Source organism: Staurois parvus, unplaced genomic scaffold, assembly GCF_062004578.1.
Source record: "Staurois parvus isolate SC_StPar_1 unplaced genomic scaffold, SC_StPar_1.0 ptg000081l, whole genome shotgun sequence".
NCBI classification, from domain to species: domain Eukaryota; kingdom Metazoa; phylum Chordata; class Amphibia; order Anura; family Ranidae; genus Staurois; species Staurois parvus.
The window spans coordinates 3801056-3823104 of NW_028317877.1; the positions used below are offsets into that span (position 1 = coordinate 3801056).

General features: G+C 41.5%; 1 protein-coding gene across 1 annotated transcript in view; it reads right to left on the minus strand.

Moving 5' to 3' along the window:
* Positions 1 to 400: 400 nt before the first annotated feature.
* TULP4 (TUB like protein 4) overlaps positions 401 to 22049 on the minus strand; it is a 219326-nt gene continuing 197677 nt past the window's right edge. The window contains exons 12-15 of the mRNA XM_089669724.1: positions 20902 to 20995; positions 9884 to 10027; positions 5191 to 7763; positions 401 to 2365 (exon numbers count right to left, since the gene is read on the minus strand). Coding sequence (XP_089525850.1) covers positions 2249 to 2365; positions 5191 to 7763; positions 9884 to 10027; positions 20902 to 20995 — 2928 coding nt within the window. The 3' untranslated portion in view covers positions 401 to 2248. The remainder of the gene's footprint in view (positions 2366 to 5190; positions 7764 to 9883; positions 10028 to 20901; positions 20996 to 22049) is intronic.

The following is a 22049-nucleotide window of genomic DNA, read 5'->3' on the forward strand; positions in this document are numbered from 1 at the left end:
TGAATTGTCCACATAGATATATTGGATAGATGCCACGATGATCGGGAGACTAATTAATAGTTCTGTTCAGTGCCTAGGTTTTTAATTTCAGATTCTTACTTACACATGTCTTATATATTCCAAAACATCACATTATATGGATCTGCTTTGTTTGCATTTATATTTCATGCCTAAGTAGAATGATATCCTTCCTTTTTTTTTTTTTCGAATACTGAGAAATAAACTGTACTGGAAAGCAAGTTGCGCTATTTGGCTCACCTCAGCATTTCCTTTCATTGCACATTTTCACCTTGGAGCTATGAGCAGTTCCTTTGTATATTTCCACACAATCCTGTATCTTGTTTTATTGACTAATATTATATGGTCAGAGCGCTATCCTTTTTACTGAAAGCGACAGGAGTCCAGTTTATGCAATTTTTTATTAAATTGGGTACAAATGCCCTTTTGAACCGTTATATAGCTGTCAGACAAGTACACACATTTATAATCCATGGTTGGAGCATCATCCAAAGAAAGAGAAGGGAGGAACCAACGGATAAATGCAGTGTGTGCGTTGGTATTAGCGGATGTGTTTGTTTATGGGCAGGATCAATTATTGTAATTTTATTGTTTTGATATTCTTTTTTATATGTTAGGCTCCATGCACACTGGCTTGAAAACCGCCAGTGCTCTTGGCAGAAAAAGACCTTAATTTTGCGAGTTTTTTTGTACTAATGTTTAGCATTTTTCAAAAAATGCACTCAAAAACACAAAACAGGTGATTTTTTTTTTGTCTGCCAGCATAAAAAACATCGTTAGACAACCTAACGTGCATGGACACATAGGATAACAGTTGCTTCTACAGGCAAAACGCTAAATGCCTGTGTGCATGTAGCCTAAATGTGTAAGTACCTAGTATTGGTATACTTTCATCTGAAAAGGTATATTCAGTGTTGCCATGGATAAATACCAAAATATTATGGGACAATGTTTGTTCATATTTTATTGTTCCAAACATTGTGTTCAGGAGCATTTCATTCTCTTGACCGAAGATATCACCATGAATGCCACCCTACTGGCCCTCCATCTGCCTGCTGTGAACCCTGCCCCGCTAAACACAGCAATACTTTATGCCGTAGATATTGTACAGGGCTCTACATCCCTGTAAAATATTTGAGGTGTCCATAGCGACAGGGAAAAAAAAAACAAAAAAACTGAGGTACGACCAGTGGGGTTTATGGTTTGTGTGAAAACGTATCTTCTGACATTTCTCAAAGTGAACCTATCACTACATCTAAGTAACCAGTATTTGCTATTTTGCCCCCAAAGCTCATGCACATGCTAAGTTTCATTCCAAAACCATTTATGCACAATGTTGGAACCTGTGAACCAAGACACACAATATACATTAAACTCAACATCCATATGAAGTTAGAGGCTCTGTTACGTTCCTCATATCCAACAATTCCAAGGTTGCGTTTCTTTGCCGGTCAGCAGGACTTACAAAGAGGTAGACAATTTGACTTGTGTGATTTTGGGCTGTATTAGAACCTCAGCTGGAAGTTGAGATTTATCTACAATATGCCCAGATCTGCTTCTAGAATGAAATACATATGGTAAAGACATCTCAGGATGTCTGCACATACCTATGGTTGTTAAAGTTATTTTCTAATCTAGTTAAAAATGCATCTTGTCAAAAAGTTTTAAAATTTAGCACATTTTCACATACCGAAATACTAGCATTTATACAAATAAAATTTAACAGAACTCACAGGTTATAGAAACACCCTAAATTTCACCTTTAAGGATATTTATACAACCTTCAGTACCCATTAATTGTTTTATGCATTCAAGTATTAAAAATATCGTTTAGTTGCATTTAATTTGTGATTTTTTTTCCAAACCAAAAAAGATCAATGAACAACATAGTTTACGGCTTTCAAAAATAATATTATTATAAATAAGGCAGTTTTTCCACGTAATATTCTAACATCTATTGCACCAAACACAACAGAACATAACCATCAATACAAGTCAAAAGCCACGTTCCCACCGTAGCATGAAATGGCTCCCGTTCAACCATCCTCAGCTATATTGCATGTAAAAAAATGAACAAACAAACAAAAAAAAAATACACACAGAGTGCCATCACATAGGCAGTCATGTCTTGTTTCCAGTTGAAATGCTTTACCGCTTGTTCTGTTTATATTACTAAAACATTGGTTAATCCCCTGTTCAAAGAACAGATGACATGTCCACGTGGTAGGACTCATTTGAGACGCTGAGTCACATTAGCCAGAGCAACTGCAAAGGCTTGGACGGCTGAAAAGGGATATTGAAAGTCCAAAATGTAGGCATTGCCATCGATCCTTCCAAACTGCATTACCTGCCGGAAAAAAGAATAAAAATAAGAATTCACTACAGAGAAGATTTTCACCAGACACAACCACCAGCAAGCAACGGGATGCTCACTGTTACAAGTAGCTAATGTGTTTGGTGCTGTATCCCAAAAATAATAGTTAAAAGACAACATAGGGTTTAATATAGATAGCAAAATTGAAATTAAATTTTTTAAAATATAAAAACTTAACACAATTCTGAAAGAAAATGATCAAAAATCATTATAGTTCCCTGTACTAGGTTAAAATAAAAAATATGCATTACATCTCTGCAAAACATGGATATTTCTCCACGTTTTTTTTTTTTACTTTTAAAGTATGCAAGCACAAAAAAATACCAGTTAAGCTGTCAAAAATGCAGCTAAGCCCTTTACTAGGCTGACAGCACAAGTTTTTGTGGACTGAGTGGTGTTAGCCCTGCTTTCTTTTGCTAAACAACTGGAAACCACCTATCTTATTGTGCACAACACAATCCTAAGACAGCAACTAGAAGGGTTTTTATCTGAGATAACACAAAAGTACATACCTTACAGACCAAAAGGTAGCAAATAATAAGCAGTCTTAGCGTTTACATATACTTTAAATAGCAGTTCTGCACAATCTGGACATAGATCCAGAAGAACTGAAAGGGGTCTATTTCAACACAAAATAATAGGTCTATGTATATAATAGTTTACATAAATCAGCAAGGACAACTAATGATGGCGTTTAGGATTCTAAACATTACTAAAAGATGTACCAAAGAAGAGAATTAAAGTGGGAAACCCCCCAACAAAATTTGCAACTGCAAATCAAATGTAAGCTAAGATGGCAGCTTCCTTGGCTGTAAAGAATGGGGGGGGGGGGGGTTTAGTTCCACTTTATGCCCTATAAGTGGTCTTCTTTGCACTCTGCACATTAACCTGTTCACAGATCCTCTAAGATCTGATCTAGTACACTGATAAAGACCTAGATTGTACATGTGTTCTAGATCAGGGGTCTCAGTTTTTTAGTATGAGGGCCACATTGCATAATTCAAAAATATTTGCAGGTAAAAAAAACCCAAAACAAAACAAAAAAAAAACAATTTTATATAAAGTACCACCTTACATCTAGGAATGCCCATCAGAGTCCCTCTTACATCTAGGAGTTCCCATTACATCCAGGAGTGCCCAACAAAGTCCTGCCCTCATTACATCCAGGAGTGCCCATCAGAGTCCCTCTTACATCCAGGAGTTCCCATTACATCCAGGAGTGCCCAACAAAGTCCCGCCCTTACATTCAGGAGAGCCCATCAGAGAACCCCATTACCTCCTACATACTGGAGTGTCCTCTTAGATTCAAGAGTGCCCAGCAGAGCCCCCCTTACCTTTCATGGTGTAGAGCAGTAAGGAAAAAGTTGGGAGGCCAGCAGGCTTGGACCATCCTCCTATAAACCACCTCATTGGCTGCCAGAATACCTATGATCTTAGCAGCAAACCACAGCAGAGGGAGGAGGTAAAATCTGCACTGGAGAAGGGTAATAGCTAGCAGGATGGCAGTGGATGCGCCGGTCTCTGTATTATGACACAGGTCAGTGCATCCACTGCCAGCCAGACGGATTATTTTTGCTGTGGGCTGGATAAAATCTTGTAGTGGGCCGGATGTGGATCGTGGGCCATAGTTTGGAGACCCCTGCTTTAGATGGCCATGTTTTACTGAAACAGCCCTATCCGGCTTCTTTATTAGCAATGATCAAGAAGTATTTCTTGTAATTTCTCTGCCTACACCTTGCAGGACCGGTTTAGCTACTTTGACACAGGAATCAGCTGTCATAAGAAAACATTGCACACAGTTTCCTAACAGACTTGAAGTCCAGTAAACAGAAAATAATACTGGAACACTAAGCATCTCTGAACTTTTGTCCAAAAAAAAAATAAAAATAATAGAAAAGCAGACAGGGAGGACGCAATGTTTTCTAGTTTCAGAAGACTGAAGCCTCACCTTTTAGACAGATGTGCTTATTGTTCACCCCATAAGTAAACTGTAAACTAGCCTAAAGCTGGGCACAAATGCACCTAAAGTCAGCTGGTTCAACAAGTGCCTGATTTTTGGAAAGTGTGTACTCTGTTCAAAGGAAGCTAGCTTCTGTCAAACAGTCATACTGAAAGCATTTGATCAGCGCTATCAGCGATGGCTGCAAGTGCTGATCAGTGTATTCTGGCAGAGGGGGGAAACATGCAAAAAAGGAAATGTGCTGAACAGAGAAGGGGGGGCTGCATTGTTTTTGTGTTAGTGGAAGGAAAGCATGCATGATATTTCTTTAGCACCCTACCCGTGTCGCCATTCACGACCGTCAATCACCAGGTCCTTACCGGTGATTACTCGCCGGTGACTGGTGATTGCCCAGCATCTCCGATGGGGAGAACTGTTTGTAAACAAAACAGTTCTCCTCCCTGTCAGCTTGCGCACACTGCTTTGGATGGCTGTGCACGGCAGAGTCATGCAAAGCAATGTGATTACAGTGAAGCACTGGTGCTGGCCTGGTCAGGAAGGGGGGTAAATCCTCAGGAAATGGTAAAATAAATTGTCCTATCTGTCCTTAATTTTAAGCATGATGTCAAAATAAAGTAAAATCTTACTAGAGGAAGAAACTACAGTATCTGTCTCAGTCTACTCCTGCACAACATGTTCCTTACAAAAGTGCCATGTAAGGGATATACTGCAATATTTATATATACAGTATATAAAAAAATATATACGGTATATATAAAAGTACAATTGTAGAAATAAAAAAAGATTAAAATAATTGATACTGTAAATAAATGTTATACAAACAAAACTTTCACCATACCTGTCTACCTTCCAGCTCTATTTGAAAGTTTTTTGCAGATTCCTGAGTCACTCGACCTCCAAAGTCCAACTGGTAGACTTGTGTTGCCTCATTCCATAAAGGCTGTTTGTTTGCCATAACATAGACAAATCCTTGGCTTCCCAACCTGCCATCATCTTTGTCATTAGCTTTCCGACATTTAAACTCATCCAGGTCACTAGCAGTCCTAAGGTTCCTCTTGGTTTTCCATCCCTTCTTATTGCTCTGACTCTGGTTCATCAGCTCATCCCCACTAATAAAGAGTTCAGGTTCACTCTCTGAACTATCCTGAAACTCATTTGTCTTATTTAGCTTTTTGGATTTCAGCTGATCTTTTTGACTCTTAACCTTCTTTTTTTCTCTTCCAAGCCTAGGACTGGCTATGAGAGAGTTAAAGTCACTCAGGGTCTTTGCTTCTTTTTTCACCTTGCCCTCAGTGATGGCCTGAACATTTCCTTCTTCCGCTCTGCTATCTAAACGTTTTCTATTTTTTTTAGGAAATTTGTCAGTTCTCTGAGCTACAGGGCTCTCTGTTAATGACAGAACTTCCTGGAAGTTATCTGCAGTTTCCACCATGACTTCACTGCCCACATTATTTTGCACCTCTGGCTGAGATGGAGACATGACAGGCTTTTCCGGCACCAAAAGAGGTTTCGGTGGTAATGTAGACTGTGAACTCGGCGCTGGTGGGCATGGGCTGTATGTGTTCCATGGGTGTAGTGCCACTGGAGGAAGCTGCAAGCCATTGCAATTACTACTTCCTGGATACATTGGTGGCAAGGGACAGCAAGGCAAATTGGGTGGGTATGCTGGCTGTACTATTATAGCGGGCTCTTGCTGCACAAACTGTGCTGGAGGTAAAGCTTCCTTTGGAGAGCAAGGTTTTGGTACTTGCTGAAGAGGAGGTGGGACATTATAACCACTGTTATATGTCATCCCAACTCCATAACTTGTCTGGAATGTTGAAATAGGGCTGGTGGGTGACTTTGGGGAAATAAATGGCACACGAGACATATCTAAGTGCTGACCTTGTCCAAGGATTAGAGGGGGTGGTCTCTGGGGCATTGGCAATGTATTATGAGCTGTTCTTTCCTGGGGAACCCATACATCTTCACTTACCAGTGGGTCCCACTGATATGGTGGGGGCCGCTTTATTGTAAGTCCTGTCTCAGCCAGATTTAAATGCCTGGTTGGCTTTTCTACTGGGCAGTGTTGGGAAACTGATTCATCTTCTGTAAAAGCAGAATTAATATAATCTGTCCTGTCTCGACAGCTTTCAGGGGGACTTAATAAATTATATGATGACTGAGATGCTAAAGGGGCAGTACTAGCAGAGTGAACAATAACAGTACTCTGCTGTGGACCACAAGCTGTTGATAATTCAGGACGGATATTTCCTGCTCCTATGGTACTAGTGCTAAGATTGCCACTATGATTACTGATGCTGCTGCTAATTACTCCAGTGCTACTGCTGCATTGGCTGCAAGTGTACAACGCTGCTGGTGCCCGTGGTTGAAACTGTCCAGGTACAACACTGCTTTTTGTTTTAGGAGGATGTTGCAATGTTGCTCTTTGATTATCTGTCATTTGGGCCATTTTAAGAGTTGCTTCACGACTATTTCTGCGCAGAGTAGCATGAATAAGACTGCTGTCTATTCTCTGAGAAGCACTTCTTCCTTGAGCAAGCTGTGCTGCAATTTCAGGATATGGTGGTGGATCTCCAGGTGGTATAGAATAACGGGGAACAGTCAACCTATTCAATGTGGCACTGGTGCATGGTTGCTTAATCTTTTTTTCTGTTGCAGAAACCCTTAAGGTTGCAGAACTTCCTGGGCCTGGAAGAGTATAGGTGTTCTGTGTGCAGAGCATTCGTGTCCGTGGCCTGCACACTTCTTCCACATTCCCACTACTATCAAATGTTGTTATACGCTCATATCCTAGTGGAGTTTGGTAGTGCCCACTTGTGAAGAGGGAAAAGTCTCCCTTCTTGAGGCAGAGGTCCAAAGGAGGTTGAGGGATTGGTGGTGGAGGTGCAGCTGAAGTTGGAGGAGCTGGTATAGTTCCTGGATACGGAGGTGGGGGGTTGAGTTTGTTTATTTGCATTTCTTGAACAGTAGTGAAAACAACAGCATCTCCATCTGCAAACTGAGGGACTGGACGTAATGGTTTTGGCTTTTGAGGATGCTCATGGTCTCTTTCATTGTTTTCAACAGGTGGGATCTGAACAGTAGCCTGTGATGGGTGTGGTAAAGGAGGATGAGTGGGTTGTAACATGCGTCCCATTTCAACTCCACCAAATATGACCTGCCCTGGATTGGAATATCTATTTGGTGCAGGATACTGAACAGCATTTTCTACTGGATGATCCGGAGGAGCAGGAGCTACCATTTGATTGGCCAAGACATCTAGCTGTACATTTTGATTGGCTAACAAAGACTGAACCAAGCCTATGCTTTGAGTTGGTGACATAGCTTGCGCAGAGCTATGAATTGGTGCAATGGGGATATTCACAGTGCAAGGGGGGTTGTTTTCTGGTGCCCCAGAAGTTCCAGTTGCTAAAGAAAATGAAAATATTAATTTAGGAAATGTAAAGAATAACTTAATTACTTAGCTTACTTTTTATCCAATTAAAAGATTAGTCCAAAATCCTAGCTAACATAACAATAAAAATTTTATAAAAACCAAAATTGGAAACCCGTTATGCATTTTAAAAGCTACCTCAATGAACAAATTCACTTTTAGTGAAGCTAAACATAAGAAGTAACATTCCCACCACACCAATCAGTAAATCCCAGGTAGTAAAATACCTTCACCCCTGCTCCTGAGATCTTAGCTAAGTGGCCCTTCCTGGAATGGCACAGCCATTGCAGTAAAAACACCTGGCCACATACAGCCATTGCTGCACATTCTCAGGGTCATTCATGCCTATGGCTGGTCCATGCTCACAGCAGTTCCAGCCATAGAAATCAATCAGCCAAGTGGTGCACTGAGAGACAGATGCAGTCAGGGCTCAGGTGAAGGATGGAGGCAAATATTTTACTACCTGGTCTTCAATAAGGGAGGGGGAAGGGGTAAAGAACAACTTTACTAAATATAAATTGCTGCCACGTAATAAAATAATACAGTGAGCGCTCTTAAAATAAAAGCAGCTGAACATTCAAGAAAACCACATAAGACCTTGTGAAAATAGCATAAATATAAAATGCAGAGCTAATAGTCAATGAGAGGTATCAATATATGCAATAATAAATGATGATAAAAAATCAATAATTATAACAGAAGTAAAGGAAAAATCCTCCTGCGCTAAAAATGGGGCCCTAACACTCAAGCTGCCGACACTAACCTCTTACCTTATGAGTGAAGTGACTAGATATAACACAACAGTGTGGCGCTAAATAAATATATAATATAATGTAGTGAATAACCCCAAGACCCCCCAGTGCATATAAGGGGTAAATTATAAGTGCAACACGTGAATTCCCTATGGGAATAAGTAAGTGCAGATGTAACCAGTGTGCTATCTAGCACTCGTGAATAACATATTGTACACACAACACATTGAAAACCATGGATCAAACCAACATATTGGTATGTAAATCCACACAAAATAAATAAATTGTCCAATAATAGTGATCAAAAATCAAAATGCTCATGCAAGTGATAAGTGTTCACTCCGTGCGAATCCTTAGTGGCCAAAATGCCCCCTCACCTCCTTACATCGACCCCACAGGGGCAGCTCGCTCTGAGTATTGCACCGCTCTGAGTAGTACCAGGATACCTTCCAGGTCCCCTTCACAGAAATAAGCGCTTCAGTCCTTCTTTATATATCCCAGCCAACAATATTCTCTCCAGATCATAAATAAACAAAAAAAAAACCTCCATAGTGTAATCTATTTAATGGAGTATAACAGTATAAAAATGCCCACTCACATGCTCCTTCGCCTCTGACACTGCACATTCACCCATTGAAAGATTGAAAGCTCCTGAATTTCCCGCTTTCAATTTTCAGAGCCCTGCTCTGATCCACCTACCAGTCCCAGAGAGGGGCAACGACCTGTAATCCAGGATTTTTCACCCGCATATCCTTTAAAGGGGACCTCTGGCATTCCGGACCCATCTTCATCATACGAGGGCGTTTCATCTTCACCATCTCCAGTTCCAGTCCTTATCCTGACCAGATGGTTAGTGCACATTTATACCATATGCACTGGGAACACAGGGAGCACCATTACAGGACTTGATTTTTCTTGCAGTTCATGATCAGATATTTTATATTCACCTATTATAATTATAGATTTTTTTATCATCATTTATTATTGCATATATTGATACCTCTCATTGACTATTAGCGATGCATTTTATATTTATGATAAATTGCTGCTACTTGCAGAAAGCATACTAATTACTAGGATTCAATGCAACAAATATATAACCATGATATGTAGTATACACCAAAAAAAGGAATAATGGATAAAAAAATTTATAGCAGCCAACTAAAATCTAATCTGCCTCGGAACCTGTGGGAACATGAAAGTTTTAAACTGATTTATTACTATGAACTGTACAAGATTGTCACTTTTTTGCTATTTGTACAAATATTTCTTTGTAAATCTTAAAGCAAAATAAAACAAATTTAAAGGATTCTTCTGATTTCTAGGAACCATTAGATACTCACCAGGTAAGTCATCTTCATCTTCACTGAAAACATTTGTGTTAAATACTGGCAAATTAATATAATCCATTGAAATTTTCCGCACTTCTGGAAGGTAGATGGTCATCTGTCTTGGTTGAAGGTGTAGCAAACTCGTTTTATAAATAACTATATCAAAACACAAAAATATTGAATAAATTAATAGCATAAATCATTGTTACAATTATTGTAAACTACTGTTAGGGCCCTTTCACACTGGCAGGACTCCCCAAAGCGGATTCACCTTCTCAGCAGGGGATCTGTGCACTGATGCCCACTGAGCAAGCGGAAGACAGGTCTGTGTCTGCTCCGCTTGTGAAGAGTGGACATAGCCCGCTCTTCTCTATGGGGCCATTTACATCCGACTGTCATATGATCTGCTAGATAGATGGGGAATGGATTCCCATCTGTCTGATTTTAGCAGGTAGGATTGTATGTCGGTGGGTTTAAACAGACACATGTCCGCCTCCCCATTGAGAACAAAGGGTGTTTTGATCAGGTCCACCTGAAAATCAGAAAGGCAGACCCAAACAGTCTACCCGTGTGAAAAGGCTCTTAAAGAATAAAGATCTGCCCTATGCTTGTGTTTTGAGGGCCCAGTTTCCAGCAGTACTGAGAGCATGATAACAAGCACAGAGGGGTGGGACCTGTATCCCTCAACAGAATCCAAAAAAATAATTTTTAGGGTAAAAAATCCTGTTTTCCTTCTCATCCATTGAGAGACACAAAGCATTTCACCTTCGTGATGTCTAAAAGCAGTCCAACTGAGGGGTGGCAACACAGCAAAGAAATATTAACATGCCCAAGAAAAAACAAGAACAAACTGGGGACTGCCTGCAGTTCAAAGAGCTGTCTGAAGAACCTTACACCCAAATCTTACATCAGATGAAGCTGCAAAATTCATTAGAACTATAATATGTAAACAAAAGGATAGACAGCCGCCTTGCAAATCTGGAAAAAAGTTGTTTGATGCTAAAAAGCCCAAGAAGCACTCACATATTTAGTAGAGTGCACCTTGAAAGGAAATAGTGAATTCTAATCCTTGAGACCATAAATTTGGATGATGGTCTGCCTGGGCTCAAATGGCAATTTCTGAAGTGCAAAAAACAGATTCAGATCCCAAGGGGTTACAGAGGAAGCTACATAGTACACTCCCTGTGCAAAGTTCCTAAAAAATTAGTAAGAAGCCAATAGTCTCTGAAATAAAATAGAAAGAGCAGAAACGTGCCCCTGATCATGCTGAAAGCAAAATGCTGGTCTAGACCCAGCACCAGGTAGGAGAGGATATGTCCTACAGAGAAAGTTCTAGGATGGAAGTCCAGAGTCTAACAGCAAAAGAAGTATGCCATCCATTTCTGGATAGACTTTGAGAGAAGAAGACTTCCTAGCTTTTATCATGGTAGGAAACAGAATCATAGATGCCCCTTTATCTCAGAACCTAGGCTTCAACAGCCATGCCATTAAAGCTAGTAAGTGTAAACAACAACGGTAAATCGGTCCATAGGACAGAAGATCCTGAAAATCCAGCAAAGGGCATGCAGTGACTTCTACAGTGCCTTGAAAAAGTATTCATAACAGTTGAAATTTTCCATTTTTGTCATGTTACAACCAAAAATGTAAATGTATATTATTGTAATTTTATGTGATAGACCAACATAAAGTGGCACATAATTGTGAAATGGAATGAAAATGATAAATAGCTTTAAAAATGTTTTACAAATAAATATCTGAAAAGTGTGGAGTACATTTGTGTTCAGTCCCCCTAAGTCAGTGCTTCTCAATTATTTTCTGTCATGCCCCCCCTAGGAAGAAGAAAACATTTCGCGCCCCCCCGCGCGACTGTAAATAGTATCATTTGTCTATAAAATTGTTATAAGTACACCTCTGCATAACACTGTATCCTTATTAACGTATAAGAGAATAAAAAAAGAAAGAAATGTGGATCAATTTACAACAAAGAATAGCTTTATTAACTGTAGCAGAAAAGATTTAAAGTGCATTAGAAATTCAAAAAAAATTAAATCCTTAATTAAACTATAAACATTTTTTGATTGGACATGTCAAACCATATGAAACTGAAAAAATACTGAAAAAATACATAAAATCAATAAATAATAATGAATTCAAACCGATCACCAACATTTACTTAGGACCTAATCATTGGCGCCCCATCATTGGTGTCAGTGGGAGGAATAGTGCCTCATTATTGGTGTCAGTGGGAGGAATAGCGCCCCATCATTACTGTCAGTGGGAGGAATAGCGCCCCATCATTGGTGTCAGTGGGAGGAATAGTGTCCCAACATTGGTGTCAGTGGGAGGAATAGTGTCCCAACATTGGTGTCAGTGGGAGGAATAGTGTCCCAACATTGGTGTCAGTGGGAGGAATAGTACCCTGTCAGTGGGGAGAGGAATAGTGCTCCATCGTTGGTGTCAGTGGGGGGGAGGAATAGTGCCCCATCGTTTGTGTCAGTGGGAGGAATAGTGCCCCATCGTTGGTGTCAGTGGGAGGAATAATGCCCCATCATTAGTATCAGTGACACCAATGATGCGGCACTATTCCTCCCACTGACACCAATGACACTTGCTGACCCCTGTTGCAGTATGGTGCTGCTGCAGCCAGCATATGTGGTTGCAGCAGCACCTCTGCACTGCACACTTACCGGCTTTTCCCTCACTCGATTTTCGCGGGTCCGCTCGGCTCCGCCTCCTCGCCCGTGATTGGCCGCCTGTGTACCTTTCCTGAGCTACAGTTCTGGCGGCCAATCACCGGTGAGGAGTGAGGGAGTGGCCGGAGTGACGGAAGGAGCAGCGCTTCCTGGATGGATCATCGTGGGAGCCAGGTAAGAGACAGCAGCCCTCTGCCCACCCCTGTACTTAGTGTCCCTTCTGTCGGAAGGGGGGGGGGGGGCGGCGACGCGCCCCCCTTGACGGAGTCTCGCGCCCCCCCTGGGGGGCGCACCCCACTATTTGAGAAGCACTGCCCTAAGTCAATACTTTGTAGAACCACCTTTTGCTGCAATTACAGCTGCAACTCTTTTTGGGTATGTCTTTAACAGCTTTGCACATCTAGAGTGAAATGTTTGCCCATTCTTCTTTGCAAAATAGCTTAAGTTCTGTCAGATTGGATGGATAGCATCTGTGAACAGCAATTTTCAAGTCTTGCCACAGATTCTCAATTGGATTTAGGTGTGGAGTTTGACTGAGCCATTCTAACACAAGAATATGGTTTGATCTAAACCATTCTATTGTAGCTCTAGCTGTATGTATAGGGTTGTTGTCCTGCTGAAACATGAACCTCCGGCCCAGTCTCAAGTCTTTTGAAGAATCTAACAGGTTTTTTTCTAAGATTGCCCTGAATTTTGGCTCCATCCAGCTTCCCATCAACTCTGACCAGCTTCCTTGTCCCTGCTGAAGAAAAGCATTCCCACAGTATAATGCTGCCACCACGTTTCACGGTAGGGATGGTGTGTTCAGGGTGATGCGCAGTGGAAGTTTTTTGCCACATGGTAGGTTTGCAGTTGCGCCATACGCTTTCCATTTTTAGATGATGGATTGAACAGTGGTCCGTGAGATGTTCAAAGCTTGGGATATTTTTTTTTATGACCTAACCCTGCTTTAAACTTCTTCACAACTTTATCCCTGATCGGTCTGGTGTGTTCCTTGGCTTTCAGGATGCTGTTTGTTCACTAATGTTCTCTAACAAACCTTTGAGGGCTTCACAGAACAGCTGTATTTAAACTGAGATTAAATTACACATAGGTGGACTCCATTTACTAATTAGGGGACACCTGAAAGCAATTGGTTCTACTATATTTTAGTTAGGGGTATCAGAGTAAAGGGGGCTGATTACAAATGCACACCACACTTTTCAGATATTTATTTGTAGGAAATTTTGAAAACCATTTATCATTTTCCTTCCACTTCACAATTATGTGCCACTTTGTGTTGGTCTATCACATAAAATCCAAATAAAATACATTTATGTTTTTGATTGTCACATGACAAAATGTGGAAAATTTCAAGGGGTATGAATACTTTTTCAAGGCACTGTAGGTGTCTTAGCAGAATGGTGTACCACATCTGCCCGGGGCAGTCTAGAACAATAAGGGTCAAGGGAATGCACTTTATCTCGATCCTGCGAAGCTGACCAGGAAGACGTTCCAGGGGAGGAAAGGCACAGATCAGTGTGTACTAATCCCACAGAGCTACCAGAGAATCCAATCTTTCTTTTGGAGGATTCTTGTTTGTTGAACCTGAAGATGAGAAGGTCCACATCCACTGCTCCCCACCTGTGTCACAGGTCCTGGAATGCATCTGGGTTTAGGGAACATTTCTAGGTGCTGCTGGTAGAGGAATACTGCAAATTGTCTATTATTATACAGGACTTTTTCTTGGGATGTACACAGTGGACAAGGCAGGAATGTGAAGTTATGTCCATGACAGGATCTGATTTACCTCTCTTGCTTCCTTGAGACTTCTGATGGTTAATGTATGCCACCGCTATGACACTGTATGACTGAATCCAGATTGGATGATATTCCCATAGAACAGTCCAGCACTGAGAGAGACAGCCAAATCATCTGAAGTTCCAGAAGGGTTGTACCCACACTCAGAAAGAGGCTATTTTGGGGGTCTTCAAAAGGTCACATCAGTCGCTATATTCTAGCAACATTACTTACAGGAATGAAAACCTTCAAAATTATCTTGGAGGGATTCCCCTTCCAGTATTTTCATTAGAAGATCAAAGATTGTTAAATGCCCCTTTCACACTACAGGAACTGGAAGAGGCAGTGCTGAGCTTTCCGGTAAAGCTCCAGGGTTGGATGGACTCCCTATAGAAATCTATAAGAAATATAGGGTGGCATTACTAGCTAACTTATTGTTTACCCTGAATAAGGCATTTAAAGTGGGTAAGCTCCCAGAGTCCATGTATGAGGCAGCTATAGTGGTCATTCCTAAGAAGGATAAAGACATCCTCTATCCTGAGTCAGCCTGTGCCCAACCTGTGGTCATCCTCACCTGAGTCCTGGTCTGCAGTGCATAGGTCCCAGTCTGCTGTGTTTTGTTTAGAGACCTGCATGGAAACCTATATCAACCTATACCTGTATCGATGGCTGGTGTCTTGGGTGGTGCCCTGATTCATCTACCGCTGAGTGAAACTGGAAGTGTGTGCATACCTTTTGGCTGGGTAAATATTTTTGTGTTTAAACAGACTGAATAGACTATTAATTATCTGGAATCATCTGAAACTTTGGAGATTCTTGATGCCTGCTCACTTCTGCTTGCTTCTTTGGCCAACTGATAATCTTGCTGCTTGGTCTTCTTGGAGCATTCCATCCATCCAGCTACTTGTTCAGTGTGTTTATTTGCCAACTTGCCTGCCATTGGATTTGTTCATTTATACATCCATTCATCCAACCAACCACTCACTTATCCATTTTTCTTCTTCTATGCTAATCCATTTGCATGCTGACTAATCCTCTGGCTGGCTGGTCTGCTTGCTGCCTGTTAAATGTGCTTACTGCTGGGTCTGTGTATCTTTTCGACTACTTTATTAGATATCCATTCATCTATTAGTGACCCACCTATCTATCCTTTTATAGATCTACTTGTTCATGGATTGGATCAAGTCCATAGACTCACTTGAGGGCATGATCAGGAAAAAAAAAGGGAGCAGGCACGATAAACACAGGGACAGATCTGTGCGCTATCCAACCACCCCAAATACCCAGAACAAGCAGAGCGAAAAAAGCAAAGGAATCGCCCACTGCTCGCTTGGAACGGTTTGTGAGACAGCATCCAAGGATTCAGCTGTAGATAAGTGTTCGCGGATTGCTACCCCTAGTAGTGCTTACACTTCTGATATTTCACAACTTGATGAAATGTTCTTGTTTTGCCGGCATCTAAATCAGATAGCCTAACCTGTCTGAATCTAAGTCAACAATCTATGTTTGGTGTTCTTACACAGAAGGCTATGAGCCACAATTCTAACCAGCAGTTAGAGTCAGGATCCTAAACAACAAAAGCTGTGCAGCCTTATGCAGCAAGATATTGGTGGTAACTCTGTTCAGCAAAATTCGAACACACACGGAATGGGATGAAATATAATCACTGATTTAAGTGTGGATGGAAAGGCTTCAGAGCCTACTGGCTGCAGTTCAGCGATGCTCTGCCTTTTTTCTGGCACTTACTTGGCAAGTTAGGACAGCAAGTGAGGACACTACATTTATTCGAGTTGAAAAGGGTTATGCATAAAGTTAATGCTAAAAAGTCAAAAGGTGGAGGATCTTGAAAACTGCAACGTAATAATATTCAGGTGGTTGGTCTTCCAGAAAAGGTGGAGGGGGCGGACCCAATAAAATTTGCTGAGCACTGGCTATTAGACACTTTTGGCAATAGAATTTATCTCCTCTCTTTGCTGTTGAGTGTGCACACAGGGTTTTGACCAATCCAAAGGCACAGGGCAACCCTCCTAGATCTTTTATCGGGTTGTTAAATTATTGTGATAAAGAGGGTATTTTCCGCTGGCCTAGAATGATGAATGAGATTCATTATAATGGTTCAAAAATTATGTGTTTTCCTGACTTCTTGTCTGAAACACAAGCATATAGCAAGTTTCGAGAAGATGAAAAAGAGAATGCAACCATTAAAGTTAACATACTCCATGACTTATCCAGCCTGGCTCAGAACAGTACATTATTATTATACAGTATTTATATAGCGCCAACAGTTTGCTAAGCGCTGTACATTACAATGGGAGATAGTACACGAGACAGTACAGTAACAATACAATGCGATACACGAGGGGTTCGAGGGCCCTGCTCCTTGGAGCTCACAATCTAGGAGTACATGAACAGGCCTTTTTCTTTTTTTTTTTTGACTCAGAAGGCCGCCCAAGAGTGGCTTGATCAGCACTATAAGGGATAAGGATTATGCTTGTGTTATAGATGTCCTTTTCTTGTCTGTTTTCTCTTTTTTTTACTAGGCGGATTTTGGCTGCTATTTGATGGCGTGTGTAAACTAGAAACTTGATATTTTTGGATGAAAATTAGATAATCCTTGTTCCAGTTTTTTTATAATTACAATACAAATTAGAGAATATGGTGTTAGCACTCCAATTAGCCTGGCTAGCCAGTATCTATCCCAGCAGTTGGCTAGTTTCTGGAATTCCCTAGTCTTCTATCTTTCCTGTGAAGATATGTTATGCCCCGTTTCCCCCTTTTCCGTTCCCCACCTCCCCCTCCCCTCCTCTCCTCTCCCTCTCTATTTATTTTTTTTTACTCCCTCCCACATACACACACACACACATATATGTGTGCAGTACATACAGATAGAGTCCTATACAGGGTTGTTATTATAGTTAGCTTTCATTAATAAAACTAAGTGTTTTATTTGTTTTTTGTTTTTTTTAAATGTGGTTAATAGTATACTTAAACTACTTTCGTGGAATGTTAGGGGTATGAATGATACTCTTAAAAGACAATCCATGTTTGACTATGTAAACTCTTTCCGCCCTTCTGCAATCTGCCTGCAGGAGACTCACACCACCAAGGAAAATGTACATTTGCTCCATGGTCGAATTCAAATTGCCTACCATTCTACATATTCTTCATACGGGGAGTTTCTAGTTTGATCTGTCGAGGGGTGGCATTCTCCTATAGGTGGGTCTTGGTAGACGCATGGGGTAGATACGTTTTTCTACATTGTACTTTATTGGATTTTGAAATGGTACTTGCTGTAGTGTATATCCCACCTCTGTATAGTTCTGAAGTGCTGCAACAGTTTGTTTCTTTTGTTATATATGTTTTACCCATACACAAGGTAATGGAACTTTATAAAGATGTTAAAGGACACAAAAAGATGTCCAAAGCCTTGAATCTTTTTGTGTCCTTTTCCATCTTTATAAAGTTCCATTACCTAGTTACGCAGGACTTTTGACAGTTCTTTTCTGATCCCCATGGCTCAGTATCTAGTCTAGTCAGTGCTTCCACGTAAGAACTAACAAACTCAATGGCTATTTATACACTGACACTAATTGCAATTTAAAAAGCCACAGATGTGGGACATTAACCTCTAATTGGCATTTTAACCCGTGTGTGTCAACTTGTGTGTCTGTACCAAGGCCAAACATTCCAGGGTATGTAAACTTTTGATCATGGCCATTTGGGTGATTCTGTTATCATTATGATTTAAAAAGGAGCCAAACAACTATTTGATAATAAATGGCTTCAAATGATCATCATCCTTCAATAAAAGAGCATTTTTTGGCATGATCAGCCATATTTTCAATATCAATGCCAAAATTTCACAATTTCTGCCAGGGTATGCAAACCTTTGAGCACAACTGTATGATGTTGTGTGGGACACCCTTAAGACTTATCATTAAACAAATTACTGTAATCAAATCTTTTAGGAAAAAGCTGGAACTAGCTAAATCAGAGACCTTAGTGGCAAAAGCTAAATATGTTACTGACCCATTCTAAGTAAATCAGGTACAATGGCTATCTAAGGAAGAACAGCTGTCCTCTCTTTTGTTAAACAGGGCCCGTCATAAGCAATATTTTCAAAAATATTTCAAAAAATATTAATAAGTAGGAGTAACTCATTTAATGAATACTTTTCCTGCACCAACAGGATTTCCAAGATTTTTCTCCAGTCTCGCAGGCTGCCACTCATTGTGAGAATCTTACAGAATCTACAGAAGATAGGAATAATGATTTCTCTGATTCAAGAGCCGAATTCCTGAGCTAAAAGGCAAAGGACTACCGGGAACTCCATGCCAAACGAATGTTGACTAGTCCTATTATGACAGTTTGTTGCATCGTAGAGGTCTACAGAGATACTGGGCAAATGGGAGAGACTTGAAGGAGGCTACCATCAGTCTCAAGACTCTCATATAGAGTGGAGAATCAGAAGAATCTGAAGATTCTCCCATGACGGAAACACTCTGGTCTGAACTGTGTCTTAGACTAGACCCAGATAGTAGAAATAATGAGTGGATTCCAGTACTGATATTTGAAGGTTGAGGATCCAAACATCTGTAACATCTAGACAGTGCAAGCCACATTGTCAGATAGAGCCTATGGCAATTGTTCCCTCAACAAGTCGTTTACTTATCCCACAATGGGGATGCTTCGAGAGCACAGTAGGGAAAATGCTGGAGCCAGCAACTTGGTGAACACCGGAAGTGCAGACAAGAGGTCGCAGGACAGGACCACAAATTCAGAGTGTAGAAGCTCAAAAGCAATGCACCGGAAAGCCCTGGGATGTTACCTTGTACACGTAAGTGGCTGCGATACAAGTTAACCAAGTGCCCTCAAAGGTTAAAGAACTTTGGAAAGTTGGGGTGCCCCTTCAAGCTGAAAAAGATGTGTCTAAAGGATTTGGCAGAATTTGAGCACCAGATCTAGAAACTGAACTGGGAGTCAAGCTTGGGGGTCACGACATACAGTGCGGGAGTGGATAAATGTAAAGGAAATTTCTTAACAGATAAGGCTTTTCAGTCTGTTCTTTAGGCGTCTTCCACTGAAGAAGATGGGTGTTGTAACCATCGGTAGCATCCTTGATAAGAGTAGATCCAAAGAGACATCCTTCTACATTCCACCACTATAACTAATGTGTACTGACAGGAGACCTGTGCAGAGAAAGATTTATAAATAGGGCTTAAAACCACTTATTGTTTTTGCCCTTAAAGACAGGTATATCCTCCACTGGTATGGTACTGGCTTTGTTAAGGTGGAATACTGCTGCATCAGCAGCATTGGAAGACTTATTTTGTACAAAATTCTCTCCCACAGGTACAAGGCTAATAAGTGCTTGGGAAACAGCCTTAAATAGCTTGTCACAGTTTTCCCAAACTGTGTAGACAAAGAGCACTGGTAGAAGTAACTGGTTGATCATCTAGTTTTACAATGGTGTGCACCACATCAATAAATACCAAAGTGGTCTTAATTTAGAAGAGTTTCAGTGGCTGACCACTCAGACGCCACCAAGGCCACAGGTAAATTACAAACAAAATCTGTGGGAAAAGCCATGGGAGTGTGCTTGTGGCTTTTGAGGTCATAGTCAAAAAATAACTGGGTGATTTGGGCCATAAAGTTTTGCATGACTGTGGTAAAAACCTCAGAGAAAAAAAAAAACAAACAAAACAACAGAAGAACCAGCCACCTTCAATAGAGAAGCAGGGAATAGACCTTAGAAGCGGATGACAATAGGATTCCAGGCTGAAAGTGTCGGCACCGTCATCAGGAGTGCTGTATGCAGCCCCTAGAGCCCTTAGTAGAGTGTGCGATGGGGGTACCCACATTACAGTGCGACTGTTAAGCGCCTTTCACACCAATCAGCATGGGTGCAGTGCAGTATACCCACAATTTTTGTGTGGGTTTCCTGAACTTTCCCATAGACTTCCATTAGATCAGGCGGTTTTGGTGTGTTTTCTGATAGCGCACCAAAAGTTCAGGACTTTACTAATAAAAGTCTGTGGCAAAGCGCGGGTAAATCACACGCAAACAGCAGGTACACTGCGCAGCATCCCAGCTGCGGGGAAAGTGCAGCGGATCAATGTAAAAGGGGCTTTAAGCAACTGGTTTAATTTAAAGACCATCCCACAGCATAATTTTTTTGTCAACCTTTAGGGCTGGGATTGAAGAGCCCTGTGCAACTCTCTTGAGTTTATTCCAGTTGAAGCTCACTCAGGGCTAAGGACTATTTCCCCTGCTCCCATGACTGTGCACTGCCTGAGTAACCAAACTGCTAAGCACCAGCACTGTCACATGGGAAATACTAAGTACTACCAAGGAATGCAAATATATGTAATAAGGGGTATAGGTATTTGTTCTCCATGGGTAAAGCACTGGGTCACTTTAACAACTGCTCATGTAAAAATCTAAAACATTGCTTAGCTCCGCAAAACATCTTCTAACATTTAGCAGCTGTTTTTACATTTCTTACATTTGTTTCCTGCAAAGAACTTTAAAACTGTATAAAGTTGTATAAGAACTCACCTGCCCCAAGATTAGCTGGTAAGAAGGCTGCCAATCCTACAATTTTAAACTTGGTTCCCCATATGTTGGATGTGACCTGAGCAAGATAGTTTTGCTGCAAAATAAATATAGACATTTTAAATGTAGCAAGTGCATTCAATGTTTCTAATTACTTGTTTGATGTAGTAATTACAATTATTAACTATCTGCCTCAAGTGTTGGTTCTTGCCAGGTCAGTGGATTGCTTTAAAAAAGGCCTGGATTCTTTCTTGGACACACAGAATATAACTACTGTATTTTCTGGCGTATAAGACGACTTTTCAACACAAGAAAAACTTCTGAAAAGTCGGGGGTCGTCTTATACGCCGGTATACAGCGAGCCGGTGTCAGGGCGGCACTTTTTCGAGGGGCGGCGCGGCGCCGCCCCCCCCCCCCTCCTCCTTCAACGGACACTAAGTACAGGGGTGGGCAGAGGGGCTGCTGTACCTTACCTGGCTCCAGTCCCGGTCCCACGACGATCCGGTCCAGGAAGCGCAGCTGCTCCTTCTTTCAGTTCGGCCGCTCGACTCCGCCTCCTCACCAGTGATTGGGCGCCAGCACTGGAAAGGCACACAGGCGACCAATCACCGGCCAGGAGGCGGAGCCGAGCGGCCCCACGAAAATCTGAAAGAAGGAGCAGCCGCTGCTCTCCCCCACTGACACTAACGATGGGGCACTATTCCTCCTCCACACTGACACCAACAATGAGGCACTATTCCTCCTCCCCACTGACACCAACGATGGGGCACTATTCTCCCCACTGATACCAATGCTGGGGCACTATCCCTTCCACTGATACCAATGATGGGGCACTATTCCTCCCACTGACACTAATGATGGGGCGCAATTCCTGCCACTAATACCAATGCTGGGGCACTATTCCTTCCACTGACACCAATGATGGGGCGCTATTCCTCCCACTGACACCAATGATGGGGCACTATTCCTCCCACTGACACCAATGATGGAGCACTATTCCTCCCACTGACACCAATGATGGAGCACTATTCCTCCCACTGACACCAATGATGGAGCACTATTCCTCCCACTGACACCAATGATGGGGTGCTATTCCTCCCACTGATACCAATGATGGAGCACTATTCCTCCCACTGACACTAATGGGGCAC